Here is a 22,500-nt window from a genome sequence, read left to right as displayed (position 1 = left end):
TCTCTGTCTCTCTCTGTCGCTGTCTCTGTCTCTCTGTCTCTGTCTCTCTCTCTCTCTCTCTCTCTCTCTCTCTCTCTCTCTATCTTTCTCATTAGATATTTGTACAGATAAAATAGTAGTTTTAAGTACTGTATGGTTATTGTGGACTTTTTAACTTTTTTTCTCCTGTCGGTTTACGATTGTCCCTTTGTTTTATTTTTTATTGTTTCCATCTTTATGTCTTGCTTTAGCAGGGACAAACTGACCAGGTGTCGGCGTAACATTTACATACTAGTCTAAGACTAATAAAGTTTGCTCGTTCGTTCGTTCGTTCGTTCGTTCGTTCATTCTCCCCCCCTCCCCTTCTCTCTCTCTATCTCTCTCTCTCTCTCTCTCTCTCTCTCTCTCTCTCTCTCTCTCTCTCTCTCTCTCTCTCTCTCTCTCTCCCCCCTCTCTATATGGTTAATGGTGTTTTTCGTGCAGTTACTTTGTGGAACCCCACACACACACAAGCTGGTACATTTATTCTGTGTTAACTTTCTCTCTCTCTCTCTCTCTCTCTCTCTCTCTCTCTCTCTCTCTCTCTCTCTCTCTCTCTCTCTCTCTCTCTTTTCTCTATAGCCTGTTGTATTAATCAAGTTCAGTTTCAGTTTCCCCTCCTCGCTCTCACTCTCTCTCTCTCTCTTTCTGTCAGACTCTGTCTGTCTGTCTGTCTCTCTGTCAGTTTCTCCCTTTAAATCCCTTCCTGTGATTATTGTGGACTTTTTGACTTTCTTCTCCTGTCGGTTTACGATTGTCCCTTTTTACACCCCCGGTATAGGGGTGTGTATAGGTTTCGCTCGATGTGTTTGTGTGTTTGTGTGTTTGTGTTCGCATATAGATCTCAAGAATGAACGGACCGATCGTCACCAAACTTGGTGAACAGGTTCTATACATTCCTGAGACGGTCCTTACAAAAATTGGGACCAGTCAAACACACGGTTAGGGAGTTATTGGTGGATTAAGATTCTACAAGGAATTATAGAGGGAAAAGGTAAATAACCTTCTCAGTTGGTGGCAGTGAGAATGGTTATTTCCCTTTGACCAACGGGGGTGTTTTTCCTACCTCGAAGGAATTTCTTGTTTTAATGTGTATTGTTTCCATCTTTATGTCTTAGCTATAGACTATTGGTTATTTTTTTATTTTTTATTTTTTTTTAATAAATAACAACAATTAACAATATCTCATACAATGAATTCAATACAACTTATCGAGTACAACAAGCTAACTTTTTTAACGTTTTGTTCTTCGAACACTCACACAAAAATGCTTCTTATCTGTAACTGCCTATTAAAAATACTTTCCAACGGTAAAAACGAATTTGTTTTTTTATATATACTAACGCACATCTTTCCGATTAAGATAATGTGGTTCAATTTATACATAGTTGCCTTTTTCACCATTACAAAATGCATACCAAATAAAACATCACTAACTTTCAAAACAATCTTAATTTCTAAAGTACGAAAAATAAATTCTTCAATACACTTCCAGAATTTGTATACAACCGGGCATTCAAAAAAGAAGTGTTCAATGAAATCAGTTACATCACAACAGTAATTACATTTATTAGTTTCCGTTACTTTCATTTTACACAGGAGAATGTTGGTCGGATAAATGTTGTGCATAATTTTCCAGTGTAAAACTCTTAATCTAGTCTCTTGTGTTGCCTGATAGGCAACTATCCAAAATCGTTCATCAATTTCTACATTAAACTTTCTCTTCCAAAATCCTCCGGAACATGGTACATCTGTTTTCATATTAATAATCTCGTTCCTATATTCTCTGGCACTTAACACATTTTTGTCGTTAAACAGTGGAAAGGTAATACAAACATCATCAGTCATATTTACAACATTTTTCCTCATAAATAATGACACAGCAGCTTTTACAACATTATATTCAAGAATTCGGTTTGGCGAATATCCAATCAAATCATATGTCTTGATATGATATGTCTCCCGAACGTACAATGTCAGTTAATACCAATACACCTCGTTGTATCCAACTTTCAAAATATAAAACTTTGCCACTATACGTTTATATGCATGCATTATTCCATAATAAAATCGGCCCGACTGTCCCACGATCGTAGTGGTTATTATCCAGCCAATATTTTAATACTGCTTTTCAAAAGTGTGATTTCACTAGGTCGTAACATGGTGTTGATGTTTGAGGTGATACAGGTTTCACCCATCGTAACGTGGTGTTGATGTTTGAGGTGATACAGGTTTCACCCATCGTAACGTGGTGTTGATGTTTGAGGTGATACAGGTTTCACCCATTGTAACGTGGTGTTGATGTTTGAGGTGATACAGGTTTCACCCATTGTAACATGGTGTTGATGTTTGAGGTGATACAGGTTTCACCCATTGTAACATGGTGTTGATGTTTGAGGTGATACAGGTTTCACCCATTGTAACATGGTGTTGATGTTTGAGGTGATACAGGTTTCACCCATTGTAACATGGTGTTGATGTTTGAGGTGATACAGGTTTCACCCATTGTAACGTGGTGTTGATGTTTGAGGTGATACAGGTTTCACACATGGTAACATGGTGTTGATGTTTGAGGTGATACAGGTTTCACACATGGTAACATGGTGTTGATGTTTGAGGTGATACAGGTTTCACACATCGTAACATGGTGTTGATGTTTGAGGTGATACAGGTTTCACCCATTGTAACGTGGTGTTGATGTTTGAGGTGATACAGGTTTCACACATGGTAACATGGTGTTGATGTTTGAGGTGATACAGGTTTCACCCATTGTAACATGGTGTTGATGTTTGAGGTGATACAGGTTTCACCCATTGTAACATGGTGTTGATGTTTGAGGTGATACAGGTTTCACCCATCGTAACATGGTGTTGATGTTTGAGGTGATACAGGTTTCACCCATTGTAACATGGTGTTGATGTTTCAGGTGATACAGGTTTCACCCATCGTAACATGGTGTTGATGTTTGAGGTGATACAGGTTTCACCCATTGTAACATGGTGTTGATGTTTCAGGTGATACAGGTTTCACCCATTGTAACATGGTGTTGATGTTTCAGGTGATACAGGTTTCACCGATTGTAACATGGTGTTGATGTTTCAGGTGAGACAGGTTTCACCCATTGTAACATGGTGTTGATGTTTGAGGTGATACAGGTTTCACCCATTGTAACATGGTATTGATGTTTGAGGTGATACAGGTTTCACCCATTGTAACATGGTGTTGATGTTTCAGGTGATACAGGTTTCACCCATTGTAACATGGTGTTGATGTTTGAGGTGATACAGGTTTCACCCATTGTAACATGGTGTTGATGTTTGAGGTGATACAGGTTTCACCCATTGTAACATGGTGTTGATGTTTGAGGTGATACAGGTTTCACCCATTGTAACATGGTGTTGATGTTTGAGGTGATACAGGTTTCACCCATTGTAACATGGTGTTGATGTTTGAGGTGAGACAGGTTTCACCCATTGTAACGTGGTGTTGATGTTTGAGGTGATACAGGTTTCACCCATTGTAACATGGTATTGATGTTTGAGGTGATACAGGTTTCACCCATTGTAACATGGTGTTGATGTTTCAGGTGATACAGGTTTCACCCATTGTAACATGGTGTTGATGTTTGAGGTGAGACAGGTTTCACCCATCGTAACATGGTGTTGATGTTTGAGGTGATACAGGTTTCACCCATTGTAACATGGTGTTGATGTTTGAGGTGATACAGGTTTCACCCATTGTAACATGGTGTTGATGTTTCAGGTGAGACAGAGCAAGCACAATGGCGAGCCGACAGGGAGATAGCGGGGCCATTCCAAAGACACCACGTCAGGTAGGCCGCTGTCAACGTCTTGTGTTGTCCATTGTGTTGTGAAGTCAGTAGTGTTGTGTTGTCCATTGTGTTGTGAAGTCAGTAGTGTTGTGTTGTCCATTGTGTTGTGAAGTCAGTAGTGTTGATTTGACAATGTTGTTGTGTTGTCCATTGTGTTGTGAAGTCAGTAGTGTTGTGTTGTCCATTGTGTTGTGAAGTCAGCAGTGTTGATTTGACAATGTTGTTGAGTTGTCCATTGTGTTGTGAAGTCAGTAGTGTTGATTTGACAATGTTGTTGTGTTGTCCATTGTGTTGTGAAGTCAGTAGTGTTGTGTTGTCCATTGTGTTGTGAAGTCAGTAGTGTTGTGTTGTCCATTGTGTTGTGAAGTCAGTAGTGTTGTGTTGTCCATTGTGTTGTGAAGTCAGTAGTGTTGTGTTGTCCATTGTGTTGTGTTGTCCATCGTGTTGTGAAGTCAGTAGTGTTGTGAAGTCAGTAGTGTTGTGAAGTCAGTAGTGTTGATTTGACAATGTTGTTGAGTCGTCATTGTTCTGCATTTTGCATCGTGATTTGTTGTGCATCGCAGTCTATTGTCCTCAACATTGTACTGTTCAACGTATTGCATTGTCCTCAGCATTGTACTGTTCAAAGTATTGTATTGTCCTCAACATTGTACTGTCCAAAGTATTGCATTGTCCTCAACATTGTACTGTTCAACGTATTGCATTGTCCTGAACATTGTACTGTTCAAGGTATTGCATTGTCCTCAGCATTGTACTGTTCAAAGTATTGCATTGTCCTCAACATTGTACTGTTCAAAGTATTGCATTGTCCTCAGCATTGTACTGTTCAAAGTATTGCATTGTCCTCAGCATTGTACTGTTCAAAGTATTGCATTGTCCTCAGCATTGTACTGTTCAAAGTATTGCATTGTCCTCAGCATTGTACTGTTCAAAGTATTGCATTGTCCTCAGCATTGTACTGTTCAAAGTATTGCATTGTCCTCAGCATTGTACTGTTCAAAGTATTGCATTGTCCTCAACATTGTACTGTTCAAAGTATTGCATTGTCCTCAGCATTGTACTGTTCAAAGTATTGCATTGTCCTCAGCATTGTACTGTTCAAAGTATTGCATTGTCCTCAGCATTGTACTGTTCAAAGTATTGCATTGTCCTCAACATTGTACTGTTCAAAGTATTGCATTGTCCATAGCAGTGTGTTATCCTTATCATTTCGTTGCAAAGAGTATTGTGTTGTCCGTAGGATTGTGATGTCCATAGCATTGTATTGTCCGTTGGATTGTATTGTCCATAGCATTGTGTTGTCCATTGCATTGTGTTGTCCTTAACTTTGTATTGTCCATAGCATTGTGATGTCCATAACATTGTGTTGCCCATAGCATTGTGATGTCCATAGCATTGTGTTGTCCAAATCATTGTATTGTCCATTTCATTGTGTTTTCCATTGCATTGTGTTGTCATTGTGTTATCCATAGCATTGTGTTGACCATAGCATTGTGTTGATCATAGCATTGTGTTGATCATAGCATTGTGTTGATCATAGCATTGTGTTGTTCATATCATTGTGTTGTCCATAACATTGTGTTGTCCATAGCATTGTGTTGATCATAGCATTGTGTTGTCCATAGCATTGTGTTGTCCATAGCATTGTGTTGATCATAGCATTGTGTTGATCATATCATTGTGTTGTCCATAGCATTGTGTTGATCATATCATTGTGTTGTCCATAGCATTGTGTTGTCCATAGCATTGTGTTGTCCAAATCATTGTATTGTCCATTACCCCCCGTGGATTAGGGGGAAGAATTTATCTGATGCTCCCCAGCATGTCGTAAGAGGCGACTAACGGATTCTGCTTCTCCTTTTACCCTTGTTAAGTGTTTCTTGTAAAGAATATAGTCAATGTTTGTAAAGATTTTAATCAAGTATGTAAGAAATGTTAAGTCCTTTGTACTGGAAACTTGCATTCTCCCAGTGAGGTCATATAATGTACTACGTTGCAAGCCCCTGGAGCAAATTTTTGATTAGTGCTTTTGTGAACAAGAAACAATTGTATTGAACACGAAAATGCATAAACATTTTGGATAGCGGGATATAGACCAAGTGATTGTTGATTGTAATCAGAAACATGCAACTCAATAGTAGAAACTGTTGCAGGCAGGGAAGATAGCAGTTTGACAGTGTCACTTCATTTCAATCGCATCATTATTTTAAAGTTAGATTTCGTTATGCGGGCAGCCACGGGGGATGTATGTATTTTTCAAATGGTTGTAAAATAAGTCTTGTATTTATCACCGTACTCAGGCCCTGTTCTTTTTTTCGTCACACCTAAAACCGTTATTTCTTGTGAGCGACGCAGCATTATTCGGATTACTGTGCAGTCGGTTGGGTGACGGTGATTCGCTTATGAAACAGGCATTTCGGACCCGTTGAGGACCCACAATCGGCTGTCAGTCTGATCACTGCTATCTTATAAACATGGCCCCTAGAGTCTTCTTTTCAATTTTATTTTTATTAATTTTACCGCTACAATTTCAGTGTCACTACAAAGCCGGTGAGTCAGTTCAGCCTTTACCCTTCTGTAAACAGGGGGGGGGGGGGGGGGGGGGGGGGGGGGGCTGGGGACGTAGCTCAGTTGGTAGTGTGCTGGTTTTGTAGCCAGTTGGTCGTTATCAGCATGGGTTCAAACCCCACGTTCGGCGAGATATTTATTTCTCGGAGTCTACTTTGTGCAGACTCGCTTCGGTGTCCAAACAATCCCGGCGTGCACATATGCGCACGAAAAAGATCCCAAGTTCGCAGCGAAAGTCTCATAAGGCTTAGAAAACACGAAGATACGCATGCATCATCTATCGTCTCTGATTATCATGATCGTATTTCAATAATTTGACAGGACAAACCCAATGCTGGTGTGTAGAAGAAGACAGCCACTGCGGGATTGTTCGAGTCAAAATATCACACCAAATATTCAGCGTATTACCGATACCTGTCCCAATATAGGCCAACTGGTCTAAGCGGACGTTAAACCCTAATAGTCAGTCAGTCAGTCTGTAAACAGTTGATCGTAGCAGTCAGTACAGCCTTTACCCCTCTGTAAACAGTTGATCGTAGCAGTCAGTTCAGCCTTTACCCCTCTGTAAACTGTTGATCGTAGCAGTCAGTTCAGCCTTTACCCCTCTGTAAACAGTTGATCGTAGCAGTCAGTTCAGCCTTTACCCCTCTGTAAACTGTTGATCGTAGCAGTCAGTACAGCCTTTACCCCTCTGTGAACAGTTGATCGTAGCAGTCAGTTCAGCCTTTACCCCTCTGTAAACAGTTGATCGTAGCAGTCGGTACAGCCTTTACCCCTCTGTAAACAGTTGATCGTAGCAGTCAGTTCAGCCTTTACCCCTCTGTAAACAGTTGATCGTAGCAGTCAGTTCAGCCTTTACCCCTCTGTAAACAGTTGATCGTAGCAGTCAGTACAGCCTTTACCCCTCTGTAAACAGTTGATCGTAGCAGTAAGTTCAGCCTTTACCCCTCTGTAAACAGTTGATCGTAGCAGTCAGTACAGCCTTTACCCCTCTGTGAACAGTTGATCGTAGCAGTCAGTTCAGCCTTTACCCCTCTGTAAACAGTTGATCGTAGCAGTCGGTACAGCCTTTACCCCTCTGTAAACTGTTGATCGTAGCAGTCAGTTCAGCCTTATCCCTCTGTAAACAGTTGATCGTAGCAGTCAGTTCAGCCTTTATCCCGCTGTAAACAGTTGATCGTAACAGTCAGTACAGCCTTTACCCCTCTGTAAACTGTTGATCGTAGCAGTCAGTTCAGCCTTTACCCCTCTGTAAACAGTTGATCGTAGCAGTCAGTTAAGCCTTTACCCCTATGTAAACAATTGATAGCTGCAGTCAGTTCAGCCTTTATCCCTCTGTAAACAGTTGATCCTTGCAGTCAGTTCAGCCTTTACCCCTCTGTAAACAGTTGATCGTAGTAGTCAGTTCAGCCTTTTCCCCTCTGTACACTGTTGATCGTAGCAGTCAGTACAGCCTTTACCCCTCTGCAAACAGTTGATCGTAGCAGTCAGAACAGCCTTTACCCCTTTGTAAACAGTTGATCGTAGCAGTCAGTTCAGCCTTTACCCCTCTGTAAACAGTTGATCGTAGCAGTCAGTACAGCCTTTACCCCTATGCAAACAGTTGATCGTAGCAGTCAGTTCAGCCTTTACCCCTCTGTAAACAGTTGATCGTAGCAGTCAGAACAGCCTTTACCCCTATGTAAACGGTTGATCATAGCAGTCAGTACAGCCTTTACCCCTCTGTAAACAGTTGATCGTAGCAGTCAGTACAGCCTTTACCCCTCTGTAAACTGTTGATCGTAGCAGTCAGTTCAGCCTTATCCCTCTGTAAACAGTTGATCGTAGCAGTCAGTACAGCCTTTTCCCCTCTGTAAACAGTTGATCGTAGCAGTCAGTACAGCCTTTACCCCTCTGTAAACTGTTGATCGTAGCAGTCAGTACAGCCTTTACCCCTCTGTAAACAGTTGATCGTAGCAGTCAGTTAAGCCTTTACCCCTCTGTAAACAATTGATAGCTGCAGTCAGTTCAGCCTTTTCCCCTCTGTAAACAGTTGATCGTAGCAGTCAGTTCAGCCTTTACCCCTCTGTAAACAGTTGATCGTAGCAGTCAGTACAGCCTTTATCCCGCTATAAACTGTTGATCGTAGCAGTCAGTTAAGCCTTTACCCCCTCTGTAAACTGTTGATCGTAGCAGTCATTTCAGCCTTTACCCCTCTGTAAACAGTTGATCGTAGCAGTCAGTTCAGCCTTTACCCCTCTGTAAACAGTTGATCGTAGCAGTCAGTTCAGCCTTTACCCCGCTGTAAACTGTTGATCGTAGCAGTCAGTACAGCCTTTATCCTACTGTAAACAGTTGATCGTAGCAGTCAGTTCAGCCTTTACCCCTCTATAAACAGTTGATCGTAGCAGTCAGTACAGCCTTTATCCCGCTATAAACTGTTGATCGTAGCAGTCAGTTCAGCCTTTACCCCTCTGTAAACTGTTGATGGCTGCAGTCAATTCAGCCTTTACCCGTCTGTAAACAGTTGATCGTAGCAGTCAGTTCAGCCTTTACCCCTCTGTAAACAGTTGATCGTAGCAGTCAGTTCAGCTTTTATCCCGCTGTAAACTGTTGATCGTAGCAGTCAGTTCAGCCTTTACCCCTCTGTAAACTGTTGATCGTAGCAGTCAGTTCAGCCTTTATCCCGCTGTAAACTGTTGATCGTAGCAGTCAGTTCAGCCTTTATCCCGCTATAAACTGTTGATCGTAGCAGTCAGTTAAGCCTTTACCCCCTCTGTAAACTGTTGATCGTAGCAGTCATTTCAGCCTTTACCCCTCTGTAAACAATTGATCGTAGCAGTCAGAACAGCCTTTACCCCTCTGTAAACAGTTGATCGTAGCAGTCAGTACAGCCTTTACCCCTCTGTAAACAGTTGATCGTAGCAGTCAGTTCAGCCTTTATCCCGATGTAAACAGATGATCGTTGCAGTCAGTTCAGCCTTTACCCCCTCTGTAAACTGTTGATCGTAGCAGTCAGTTCAGCCTTTATCCCGCTATAAACTGTTGATCGTAGCAGTCAGTTCAGCCTTTATCCCGCTGTAAACTGTTGATCGTAGCAGTCAGTTCAGTCTTTACCCCTCTGTAAACTGTTGATCGTAGCAGTCAGTTCAGCCTTTACCCCTCTGTAAACAGTTGATCGTAGCAGTCAGTTCAGCCTTTACCCCTCTGTAAACAGTTGATCGTAGCAGTCAGTACAGCCTTTACCCCTCTGTAAACAGTTGATCGTAGCAGTCAGTTCAGCCTTTACCCCTCTGTAAACAATTGATAGCTGCAGTCAGTTCAGCCTTTACCCCTCTGTAAACAGTTGATCGTAGCAGTCAGTTCAGCCTTTACCCCTCTGTAAACTGTTGATCGTAGCAGTCAGTTCAGCCTTTACCCCTCTGTAAACAGTTGATCGTAGCAGTCAGTTCAGCCTTTACCCCTCTGTAAACTGTTGATCGTAGCAGTCAGTTCAGCCTTTACCCCTCTGTAAACTGTTGATCGTAGCAGTCAGTTCAGCCTTTACCCCTCTGTAAACAGTTGATCGTAGCAGTCAGTTCAGCCTTTACCCCCTCTGTAAACTGTTGATCGTAGCAGTCAGTTCAGCCTTTACCCCTCTGTAATTCAAATAGACTCACGTCATTTCATCAAACGTAACCCAGGGATGTACTCCATTCACAAAATATGTTCTGTAATTGTAACTGATCGGACATATACCCCATTCAATTACCCAACCCTGGTTTATATGATTCTGGTCATGACGTCATTTGCAAAATTGTGTATCATAGATACTGTCTGATCGAGTTCTCTATTTTGTTCTCACTTTTTTCAGCACATCCGCAAAATATCACCAGCAAAATATTAGCAAACATTTTTTTTGGGGGGTGGGGGTGGGGGTGGGGGTTATCAGTGTCAGATATCTTTACATTAACTATAGTTCACTGTTATGATTGATAGAGTTAGACGCACTCCTTTTTTGTGTATTGCAGACTGTTGATGATATGATTGCGGCAGTGATGTCCATGGGCTTTGAGCTTCAGGATGCCCAGGATGCAATGCAGTGTGGGAAAATATCCACACAGGAGGCAGTAGAATGGTAAGCAGTGCACAGACTGCACTACTCGCTGTTTGCTCGTGAACCAATGACATAATAAACAGACAGGGGGATAGGCATGGCAATTTGGCATTTAACAACATATTCAGACTGACAAAACCATGTAACCTCTTCTGATAATTGTTTACACTTTCCTGGATGTTTATAATCCCCATTACATTTGTTTAGCAGTGTTGAGATTAAAGTCTGAAATCAGTACAGGCACCGGGTACATTACTGAAATTCACTTAATGGATTGAAGCTAAGTAGGTCGGGGTATAGTCTTAACGCTGGCTTTGGTTTATTAGGGATATTCCATTCGATGATATCCAATCAAGGGGTGTGATCACATTTCGCATGAAATAAGTGTCATAATAACATTACGTTATATTCTGTCCATGCCTGATGACAAGGTAGCCACACCTCAAATTGATACTGGTCTGTGTTTACTTCGCTGCATACGTATGGTACACCATTGATTTTGTTTGTGTGATAATGACAGGATTCTGGCAGGTAAACCTGGCTATGCTACATACGTATGGTACAACATTGATTTTGTTTGTGTGATAATGACAGGATTCTGGCAGGTAAACCTGGCTAGGCTGCATACGTATGGTACACCATTGATTTTGTGTGTGTGATAATGACAGGATTCTGGCAGGTAAACCTGGCTATGCTACAAGTGGACCACAACCGCCAACCCGTAAACTGGTAAGCTGAGTCTTTGCGGTTCAGTTTACACGCAGTCAGCACTAGCTTTAGGGACTCCTGTGATTATCACAGATTTTATTTTGATACATTTTTACTGAATGTGAAACTTAGCCCCTTTGATAAGAAATTAAGAATGTAGTAGATGCAAATGCTATAGAATTATGCAATACACTTTTACACTCTTCAAATTTGGCCACGACCTTCAATTAAATGTTTGTGACGTTTTGTTTCTTTTGTTGATGGTACTTTGTATTTTATAAGCACCGTGACAGCCTGTCAAACAAGGTCACCCCTAAAATCGACCTGAAAAACACCTTAGTACAGTATTGTTAAAATCTGCAAAAAATGAATATGCACAAACCAAACACTTCTGACTACCATTGGCTACATAAAGACTAGAGAAGTAAACTGCACAAAACAAAATATTCTGAACAGGAAATTGAATGGCCTTTCCAAGTGTTTGGTTTGTGCATATTCTGATTGTTTGCAGATTATAAAATACGGGGCTATGGTTTTTGTCAGGTCGATTTTAGGGGTGACCTTGTTTGACAGGCTGTCACGGGATGCTTGTACTTTCAATCCGACAAATGATATGAACCGCTGACATAATTACCTTTTCGAGCATATAAAGTTCAACTAAAATGAAATGCGTTGTAATGCTTTTCTTAGCATGCGAAATTTGTTGCAATAATTTGTTGGCCAAATTTAGTATCCCAATAGTACGTACGTACGTACGTACGAGCAGCAACTGTTGACCCACAGATCTGAGTCAGTGTGCTGCTCAGCTTTTTGTCCAGCTTGACTGTACTTTTCAAAGCGGACAGAGGCAATAAGGGTTCCTTCGATCACAACTGCAGTCATTTGACAAGGTACTGACGGGCGCAGTGGCGTGGTGGTAAGACGTCGGCCTCCTTATCGGGAGGTCGTGAGTTCGAATCCCGGTCGCTGCCGCCTGGTGGGTTAAGAGTGGAGATTTTTCCGATCTCCCAGGTCATCTTATGTGCAGACCTGCTAGTGACTTAACTCCCTTCGTGTGTACACGCAAGCACAAGCCCAAGTGCGCACGGAAAAGATCCTGTACTCCATGTCAGAGTTCGGTGGGTTATAGAAACACGAAAATACCCAGCATGCTTCCTCCAAAAGCGGCGTATGGAATATGGCGGGGTAAAAACGGTCATACACGTAAAATTCCACTCGTGCAAAAACACAGTGTACGTGGGAGTTTCAGCCCACGAGCGCAGAAGAAGAAGAAGAAGAAGGTACTGACTATCCTAGGAATACCAGACAATCGGTAAACACGTCATTAGCGATGGCTTGCACAATAGACGATTTTCGAAAATAACTCTGTTATGATTATCAGTGGTCTGGGTGAGGAAGTTCCCCTCAAAACTGCAGTCAAACATCACAACTTCCGGAACACTCTCCACACCTCCGACGGGCTGTATCCTGCGATGGGTACGCACATCTAACTCCCATGTGTTTGCCATGTAGCGCGCGATCAATATGATACCCTTTTGTTTTCAAACTGCGTTCAAGAGTTCATCGGAGTAGAGAATCTGTTGTGGCACGTGTTACAACGTGTTATGATCGAGGTCATGTGGGTTTGGCTTGAGGTCATGTGGTATTAGTAAAACACATGTGCTTAGCAAACACTTACAGTGATCAGCAAGCCATCCGTGGCTATTCGTAACTCCGATGATTTCTTTTTCAAAAGAAAAAGGTATTATATGTAGGGCACACCGCATAGCATACACATCGGAGTTGGTTCATCGTGCCAATCGCAGGATACAGCCCGTCGGAGGTGTGGATAGTCTTCCGGAAGTTGTGATGTTTGACTGCAGTTTTGAGGGGAACCTACTTGCTCTAGACCGCACCAACATCCTGACAAGAGGTTTTTTTTTCTCCGGAAAACGTCTATTACAATTAACATGGCATCATCTGTCCGTATCCTTCAGGGACACACATCTGCAATCTGGGGATGCTTAGTAAGTTTACAAGTCACACATATGAACAGCGATATAACAGAAGAGACAATAACATCATGCACATCACTCATATGAACATATCTATGACAGAAGTAACAATAATATCATGCACATCTCACGTATGAACAGCACTATGACAGAAGTGACGGTAATATCATGCAAATCACTTATTTGAACAGCGCTATGACACAAGTAACAATGATATCATGCACAACACACATTTGAACAGCGCTATGACAGAAGTGACGGTAATATCATGCGCATCACTCATATGAACAGCGCTATGAAAGAAGTAACGGTAATAGCATACACATCACACATCATTATGAACAGGGCTATGAAAGAAGTGACGGCAATGAACAGCGCTGTGACAGGAGTGACGGTAACATCATACACATCACACAGGGACCGGCAGTGGAATGTGCTCCGCCGTGCAGTACCTCTGGGTCACCGGGGAACCAGGCTGTCTCTCCTGCCTCGCCCTTGATGGCAAGATCACAGGAATCAGAGGACCAAGTGTTAAGGTTGTCAGACCATGAGGTAAATTCAACTCAGAAAATAACAACACCAAAACCTTATATTTTAAGACTTGAAATTATGTTTGGAATGAATACTGGCATTATCATTTGTTGTTGTTCTTGTTCTTGTTCTTGTTCTTGTTTATTTGTTTGTTGTTGTTGTTGTTATAGCTTTTGTCTGTGTTGTTTTCTTCTTTTTAAATTTACACCATAGAACAACTTGTTTAAACAATTATCTGCTGTGTTCGGGGGCAAATATTGTGTGAACCACCAACGAGACATAAGTCCCTATTTGGTGTCTGTATTTTCACCGTCTTCATAGTTGACGTAGGTTGTGAATGGTACTAGAAGGGAGTAGACAGTACATCATCATGTCTTTGATTCCAGAGGGAGTTTCTCAACGCCTGGTTCCCTCACCTTGAGAGCGAATCATACATAATCCCCCCGGCTCACATTGACACTGTGCATGAGAGAATGGTGTATATCGGAGAAGGTGAGCGAATCCAGGTACTGAAAACACAGCAACAAATAGACATAGATAAGAGTAGAGAGGTCAGGGACACTGTCTGCATAGACAGAGTGCTGAAAAATGTCCACCACTGCATGAATCAGATAAAGAACGAAGCTGCAAGGGAAACAGATATTATGGTAATTCTGACCCAAGCTAAATTTGGTGTATATGGTGCCAATACCCAAAGCATCTATACTGGTGCAGCCGCCAGGAACACGAACAGCGTCAAAGCAGAGCCGTTGAACCTGAAGGAGGACTTTGTTGACCTGCTCGTCATACATCGCGAGCGTGGGATAATGATGGCGGCAATCATACCTCAGACAGAAGACGACCCCCTTGCACTTCAAGAAGAACTAAAGAAGGCCGCTGCCTACCTGAAGCAAGCCAGAGATGTTGTGAGGCGCTCTGTTCTGGGTGACCTGGTAACACAGCCAGCCCTCCACCAGGCCATTGTCCTGCCCGACACAACGCGACGCTGTCTGGAGGAGGTGCTGCTAAACATGAGCGATGTAAGTTAACTCTTGACCTACACTCGCTCACACACGCAAAAACAGACAAACGCAGGAGAGAAGAAGAGAGAGAGAGAAAAGAGAGAGAGAGAGAGAGAGAGAGAGAGAGAGAGAGAGAGAGAGAGAGAGAGAGAGAGAGAGAGAGAGAGAGAGAGAGCTTTGTTCACCAACGTAAAGTATATGCTCTTAGTCCACACACTGTATGCAGTGTCCGTCCGTATGTCCGAACAAATAGGATAACTGTAGCGAATGCAAATGTTTTTTGAGCGCTCATCTTATTTTTTTTCAGAACTGAGGAGGTCCAAATAAGGAACAATTCATATAACCAGCCTTTTCCTCTAGCAGTTGAGAGAGAGAGAGAGAGAGAGAGAGAGAGAGAGAGAGAGAGAGAGAGAGAGAGAGAGAGAGAGAGAGAGAGAGAGAGAGAGAGAGAGAGAGAGAGAGAGAGAGATATTTGTTCACCAACGTAAAGTAAGGGCCAGTTCATAGCGCTAGGCTTTTTGTCCACACACTGTATGCAGTGTCCGTCCGTATGTCCGAACAAAAAACTTAACGTTAAGATTATCTCGGATGATTTTGAAGCTAGACCTTTAAACATTTGCAGACTTCTGGTATTTAATAATATTCCGATTTGACCCCGATTTGATTGACCTTCTTAAAATGTTGGGGTCACAGCGGGGTCATGCTCATCAACTTTTTAAGTTTAGTTTCTTTCAGATATTTGGGTAACAAAGCCTCCATATTTCACACAATTGTAGGTGTTATTAATCAGCAGACATGACCAAAATGTAGCTTGTTTCGAAAATGTTGACAGTAATAGCATGGACATGTTTGCTGGACAAGATGATCACCACTGAACATATCTGGAATAATACAGGTCACACTTTTGATCAACTTTTGTTCGATTATTCTGATGCCAACGTTCTCTTGAACATTGAATTTATGAAGCTGATAGAGGATTTTTTAAATTTTTTCTATTAGGGTTAAGTCTTAAAATGTGGGTTAACTTACAGAGGTTATGAACAAAAACCAAAAAAAGGTTTCTTATCGAATTGGGGGAGGTCGGGCATAAAAGGGGGTGGTTGTATTCACGACTTTTTTCCGTGACCTTTCGGATTTCATGGGGGCTGCCATTTTGGTTTTGATGCGCTTCCTTTTCCGGTTTACGTATTTTCCGGTTTAACATAGCATTTGCGTTTTTTTGTCAGAAGAGTGATATTTGGTTATGAAGGAAGTCAAGTCCGCCATTACCTGCCACCTCAGTTGAGTGTTTACTTTGAACTTATACTTGAACCGTAACAGTGTGTAGCCAGTTCACAAGACCTGTTCATCTTCCTACCAGTTCCAACTGTTGTTATCAATGGGTCGCGCAGCTGGAGGAAGTGTTTATTTCCATTCGGAGCCCAACTTCAGTTCAAAACCAGTCAAAAACTGGCCTTGACATTCCCACATTACGATACCCTTGAATGACATTAGATCTACGTCGTTTCCGCTTGCCAAAATCCCACATGTTACATGTCTGCTCTTCGAGTTGTTTGGAACTTAGTTCGAGTATTTTCTCGAACGTAACTTTTGACCCAGCTGTCAGGTAGGCATCATGAATTAGACGTACACTAACACTGGCAGTTATAAATCATGTTGTGCAAAAGACTCTAAAGAAGTAGAACATTGTGGAAAATCGGGAATGCTTTCTCAGTTTGTGCACCCTGGCAACATTTAGCAGGAGAAAAAAAAATGCATATGCCTTCCTCTGCAAAAGTCGCGCGAAGAATGCTGAACGGGCAGCGACGACTAGCTGTTCTTCTTCAAAGTAATAAACTACCCCCCAAACCCTGCAAGTTTGTGCGATTTACTTTGTGGACATGAAGCCAGCAGAGGACTCAGGAATGCCCACTTAATTCCTTGATTGTACTTCCGTCACAAGAACTAAAAGAACATTCAATGTTCGTTAAATCTGTGGATCAAGTGACTCACGAAGCGGAGGAAAAGAAAATCACCGGCAGATCTGTACAAGATGTTGAATTCTGCCAGGGAAACGAAGCCGCCCTCACGGCAGAGAAGTCTCCGCCTACGAAAATCAGTAGATCTAGAGCAAGGTAAACATACGTTTTTCAAAGCTTGTTCACAAACACACACACACACACACACACACACACACACACACACACACGTACACAAACACACACACCATCACATACACACACACATGAAAGAGATGGAATAGCTGATCGAGTGATGACAATGTTGATTGATAAGTATGTTTTGGTGCGATGAACTTGAGGCTATATTGTTCTATCAATCCATCAATATATTTTACACTTTCACCCCAGAAATGAAGCACGTGTACACATATTGAACAAAAGAATCATTTTAAGCTTTCATTGGCATTGTTTCCTTTTCTTGCAGACATGTTGGCAGGAAGTGAGTGTTTCACCCCACTCTTGCAAGGTAGGTTGATCACTGATGACAAGTTCTGATTGTTTTTCCTTTTTAAACGGATGACAATCCGTACTCTGCAGATGGATCTAACCGAGATGGATCTAACCGATACACGGAAGCAACATTGGGAACAAACTGTTATTCAATCTGTGAATATTTCATGTGTGAGGGGTATAACTGCAAGTAGCCTACGTTCGCTAATGTAGAGAAATAATTTTTGACTCAAACTTCAAGTTAAATTGTTTCTGCTGTCAGAGCCATCTTTCTGAAGGAACAATATTTTACATGCCACTGGATTGTTGTATATTCCTTCTTATTTTGCAATGACAGGCTCAGCTTTCATTTGATTGTAATGTGTTTCTTATTTGAAGCTTTGTATCATAAAAGCTCTGTAGAAGTGTTGCACTTGTTTTGCAGACTGCATTAGGCGTGGTACCTATTGCACACACCCACACACCCCCCCACCCTGCCTATTTATCTAAAACACCCACCCACACACATACACAGGGTGCTGACAAAGGATTTTTTTCCATTCTCCTTCAGGCCATCGCTTAATTTCTTGCAGACTGAGGAGCAATGGACGTTTGAGCAGCTCCTAAACCTGGGGCACACAAGCCACAAGGTAAATAAGGTATCAGTATATGAACAAATGTTTTCCCTTTGATTTTTATCGCATCATTTTTTCATAAAACTCTGTAAATTGTGGCAATTACACATTATGCCAATAACATTATTATGAAGAATGAAGATTTTCAACTTATCATTGAAGAAATGAAATCAAGCATTTTTGTTCATTCTGTATTTGATTATTATTTTCCAGTCTTTGGGTTGGCATAGTGGGTGAAATAAGGGTGAGGAGTGTCGGTTGGTGTTATTTTTTAGGTCTTGGTGATGTAATATTTTCCCTATGGTATTATTCATGGTTATCATAGTGCAGATTCCAGGGAAACGGTTTTTTGAACAGCCTCTTAAACTGAAAAGCTACAAGGTCAACAACATAAACAGGTTACTGGTGTCTCGGGCATTGATGTTTTTAAAAAGATTTGCACAGCAATTTTTGTGTGTGTAAAGAGATAATGAAAATAAAACATAACAACTTTTATATTTTTGAAGTGGAATTAAATGTTTTCATTTTTGACTCACATGCGAAGCAAAAGTGAGTCTATGTACTCACCCGAGTCGTCCGTCCGTCCGTCCGGAAAACTTTAACGTTGGATATTTCTTGGACACTATTCAGTCTATCAGTACCAAATTTGGCAAGATGGTGTATGATGACAAGGCCCCAAAAAACATACATAGCATCTTGACCTTGCTTCAAGGTCAAGGTCGCAGGGGCCATAAATGTTGTCTAAAAAACAGCTATTTTTCACATTTTTCCCATTTTCTCTGAAGTTTTTAAGATTCAATACCTCACCTATATATGATATATAGGGCAAAGTAAGCCCCATCTTTTGATACCAGTTTGGTTTACCTTGCTTCAAGGTCAAGGTCACAGGAGCTCTTCAAAGTTGGATTGTATACATATTTTGAAGTGACCTTGACCCTGAACTATGGAAGATAACTGTTTCAAACTTAAAAATTATGTGGGGCACATGTTATGCTTTCATCATGAGACACATTTGGTCACATATGATCAAGGTCAAGGTCACTTTGACCCTTATGAAATGTGACCAAAATAAGGTAGTGAACCTCTAAAAGTGACCATATCTGAAGGTCAAGGTCATGTAAAGGTCAAGGTCAAGCATGTGAGTCGTATGGGCTTTGCCCTTCTTGTTTTATTATGAAGTGTTTTTGTATGCAGGTTTTATTGGATGGGTGGTGGGTGGTTTTGATGGTTCTGATTTATTATGATGTAAGGGTGTTTTTTTTCCTTAATTATTTATTTAATTGGTTTATGCAGACTTCATGGCAGCCACTGACCTGACGATATGACAGCCATGAATATCGAACGCAGAAGAAGAAAAAGAAGAAGACAGTCTAACAGGAAAATAATTCTGGTATGCTCATAATGTCTATGCCAGTTAAAAAAAGTCATGAATTGAAGTTTACCCAGGTTAGACATTAGCATGTCGTAATTGTGACAATGAATGTATCCGTAAACGCACCAAGAGACTTACTTAGAAAAATTGAAGTCATGCATCGTCAATATGACTACAATCACAAACTGAATAAGGGGAAATCATGTCAATTTGGTGGTCTGGATCATCAGCTGTTGCTCATTCGCTATAATGGTCTACTTGACAAAGCCTGTCTTCATGTGCTTCTTTGTTTCTTTATACCTAGTGTAGACAACATGTAGGCGTTTGCAGACTGTTTATTGTATTGCTGTTGTTTGTTTGTGAGTAAAACTATGGTGTGACTTCAATTGTTTGAAATTTGTTGTGTATGTTCTACTTTGTGTAAGGTGTTTCTCCATGCCCCCAGAAGAACCGACATTATATTAAAACCTTCATACCCTGAAAATACTTGCATACTAGATGTTGTTTCTTATTGTAATGATTGGGGACAGGCAAGCTCTTAAATTGTGCAAGCCTTCAGAAAACTGTCAAGTCTGATTTGCTAGAACAAGCGATATTAACACGTTATTAAGATGAATATTTGATTAAATATGTGCAGGAACTACTTCAGCAGATTCATATGGCCAGTCTCACAATGCAAGGAAGGTGAGTAAATTGAATTATGTCTTTCCCACCTGTTCTGTGTTTAGTGTCAGCCGTGATTGCCTGATGAGAATTTGAAAACATGTTGCTAACTAACATGAACCCAACCATGAAACGTGATGTAGGTGAGTAGCCCATCTAGACAAACGAACCTGTTAGGTTCTTTTTTCTAGATGGGCTACTCACCTACATCATGTTTTAAGGTTGGGTTCATGTTAGTTAGCAACATGTTTTCACATAGAAAATGGTGGGCACCTGAACAAATATCTGCACATTACAATGAAGTCTTACTTTGTGATCTGATGGTTTAATAACCCCCCCCCCCCACCCCCAAGAAGAAGCTCACATAACTACCAACTACACAATTTCATTACAGAATCAAACAGTGGGAAGAATCAGGATTCAGCAGTGCTAGGTCGTTGAGGGGGATAGCTATCACTGGGCACTCAGCAATGAATAGTTGAGGTTTTCACGGACATTAACAAAATCCGGTAACTTACGGACAGTAAATTTCACAGGGAAGGGAACAAGAACGTCAAAAATGGAAAAGTATGTTTTTTCTTTCAAACCATTGATAGAGCTCTGAAGCTTCACACAAGTTTTGCAGAGAGAGCACTCGGCCTATTCATTTTTGGCACTAAAACATGCGCACACACAAAAAGAAAGTTTTTAAAAAGTGGCGCCGATGTATTCTCACACTCACAGCCTTAGAATATTGCAGTTTGTATGTTACCAAATTGAGGCATGATTTTATTCCATGCAATTACCAGACCAAATCTGCGACAGTCGGGCAAACTTCTTACAAGTCGGATTGTGCCTTCAATCAAATACTCAGAAACCAGCAGCTACTGTAAGTAATACTAGTTTTGTTGTTATTTTTTACAGCTTGTACTGAATGTGTTTTCTTTTATCTCCTCAGAATCGAGTCAGCCAGGGAAAGACCATTGAGAGGGAGAGCGCACAGTAAAGCATATATGGCATGCACTTCGGTGGACCAGTGCCATCATCTTCATAACAAGAGATGCAGATCATATTTTCTTATGTTTAAGTATAGCTGTTAGCAAAAGTATTTGACGATTCTTCGGTACGACTTTCGTGTTTAATCCTATTAGCTTGTGCACAGCCCCAAAATCTGTTTTATTTTGATTTATCATTTATAGTTTGAATATTTTTTTTTTAATGGAATTAGTCCAAATGTAAATGTAAATGTAAAGGTTGCAATATTGTTTTCTTGTATATACCCTTAAAACTACCTCTTCGTGTAAACAAAATGTAATTGTAAAAAGAAGTGTTTGTTCAAGGGAGATAATTTGAAGCAAATTTTTTTAATCAGTAAAACTGCGTAGTGACATCCTCAATTAAATAAAAAGAATAAGGAATAAAGGTATACACACAGGTTGTACCCATTTTCTTGATTGCACTGCTTTTAAGTAGAACGCTTTTTTTCTCAGAATTATTTTACAAATAAAATTCAAGGGAGGCAATTGATATGATAAAAAGGAAGAATTTTTCTTTTCTTAGAATACTGTACACATTTAGTAAAGTATAATTTACAAGACAAAACACAGGGTTTTTTTGTGGTTTTTTTCTGTGCCTACTACTTGACAAGAGAACCACGGGATTTGTGCAGATTATTTAAAAATTTCTGTACAGTATATTTTACAAAGACAGATCCATACAATATATATAATTTTGTAATAGATGTTTACAATTTGTGGGTATGTTTTTTTTTTTAAATCAACAGTTCGGATAGCCACAACAAGTGTGTTTGTCTTGTGATTTGAGAGCTTTAGCACTGGATGCTTAGAATCCTCTTGATCATTTACTTCAGTAGGTTAAGCCACCTTCTCCAAAATCTTCTCTCCTATTCTGTGCTTACTACAGTGGGTTTGACAAGAGAACCACGAGATTTGTTTTTGTACATATGTTGCTTTTATTCTGTACACTTTAATATTTTAATCCTATGTGCACATTTTTTTTTAACTGTGTTTTTGTTTTTGTTTTCCTGTATTCAAAGTGTGTATGGAAACCACAACCTGTCACAGCAGTATTATTAATCTGGATCTCCCTGCTAAGAATGTAATTAACAGAACGTGTGCATGTAGCTAAAGAACTTAAAAAAGAATTTCTGCTACTTCACTCAAAATACGTCCATCCTCACACTCATATTTTCTTAAAATAATATTTGTTCATACAAACATGTTTGCGAATTATTCAATTTTGCGTAAAATATTCAATTACGATTTCTTTGTGTGTTGCAAAATTATGTAATAAAATTATGCAAGATCAAATTCAAAACAGCAATAAAGCTGCTGACGGCAGAATACCTCTGTTGGGTCAAACTATGCCACAGACATGTTTCTTCTAGTAGCTCAATATCATGTGATACAGTCTCAAAGACAGAACAACGCAATAACCTTTTTTTGTGTAGATTCGATTGACTTTTTCCTGAAATAAAATATTCATGAAGCGGGTTCTGACTGAGTTAATATATTTCTGGAAAGCTGAACAACGCAATGCGTCTGTGACTGGTGAAGAAGCAGAGCTGGAGCTTTTTGTATTGTTTGTCGTTGGTTTTATTACACACGCACTCACATACGGTCAACAAAATGCTGCATGTTCCTGCTTGACAAACAAATGCCTGCATACATGTGTG

At 40.7% G+C, this 22,500-nt stretch overlaps 1 protein-coding gene and 1 long non-coding RNA gene across 8 annotated transcripts in view; both read left to right on the top strand.

The window, feature by feature from the left end:
• Positions 1–22,500, top strand: part of LOC138950502 (uncharacterized) — a 252,255-nt gene that overhangs the window by 216,182 nt on the left and 13,573 nt on the right. For 3 of the 6 annotated variants that reach the window (XM_070322220.1, XM_070322215.1, XM_070322218.1), the window contains 4 exons: positions 10,408–10,514; positions 11,162–11,222; positions 13,541–13,747; positions 14,113–14,745. In XM_070322220.1, the coding sequence (XP_070178321.1) occupies positions 10,408–10,514; positions 11,162–11,222; positions 13,541–13,747; positions 14,113–14,745 (1,008 nt within the window). Of the gene's footprint in view, positions 1–3,780; positions 3,851–10,407; positions 10,515–11,161; positions 11,223–13,540; positions 13,748–14,112; positions 14,746–22,500 lie in introns of all 6 variants that reach the window. The other 3 variants (XM_070322216.1, XM_070322219.1, XM_070322221.1) reach the window with 3 other exon arrangements.
• On the top strand, positions 14,805–21,014 carry LOC138950524 (uncharacterized). 2 transcript variants are annotated; one of them, XR_011450700.1, is made up of 6 exons: positions 14,805–16,841; positions 17,152–17,193; positions 17,750–17,806; positions 19,085–19,181; positions 19,801–19,847; positions 20,764–21,014. It is a non-coding gene; the product is annotated as an uncharacterized lncRNA (long non-coding RNA). The 2 variants fall into 2 exon arrangements; XR_011450699.1 differs by having other exon boundaries at positions 14,806–16,841; positions 17,728–17,806.

The sequence above is a fragment of the Littorina saxatilis genome, linkage group LG16 (genome assembly GCF_037325665.1).
Source record: "Littorina saxatilis isolate snail1 linkage group LG16, US_GU_Lsax_2.0, whole genome shotgun sequence".
Classification (NCBI taxonomy): domain Eukaryota; kingdom Metazoa; phylum Mollusca; class Gastropoda; order Littorinimorpha; family Littorinidae; genus Littorina; species Littorina saxatilis.
The sequence above is the reverse complement of the archived record's forward strand: the minus strand, read 5'-3'. Positions and strand labels throughout refer to the sequence as shown.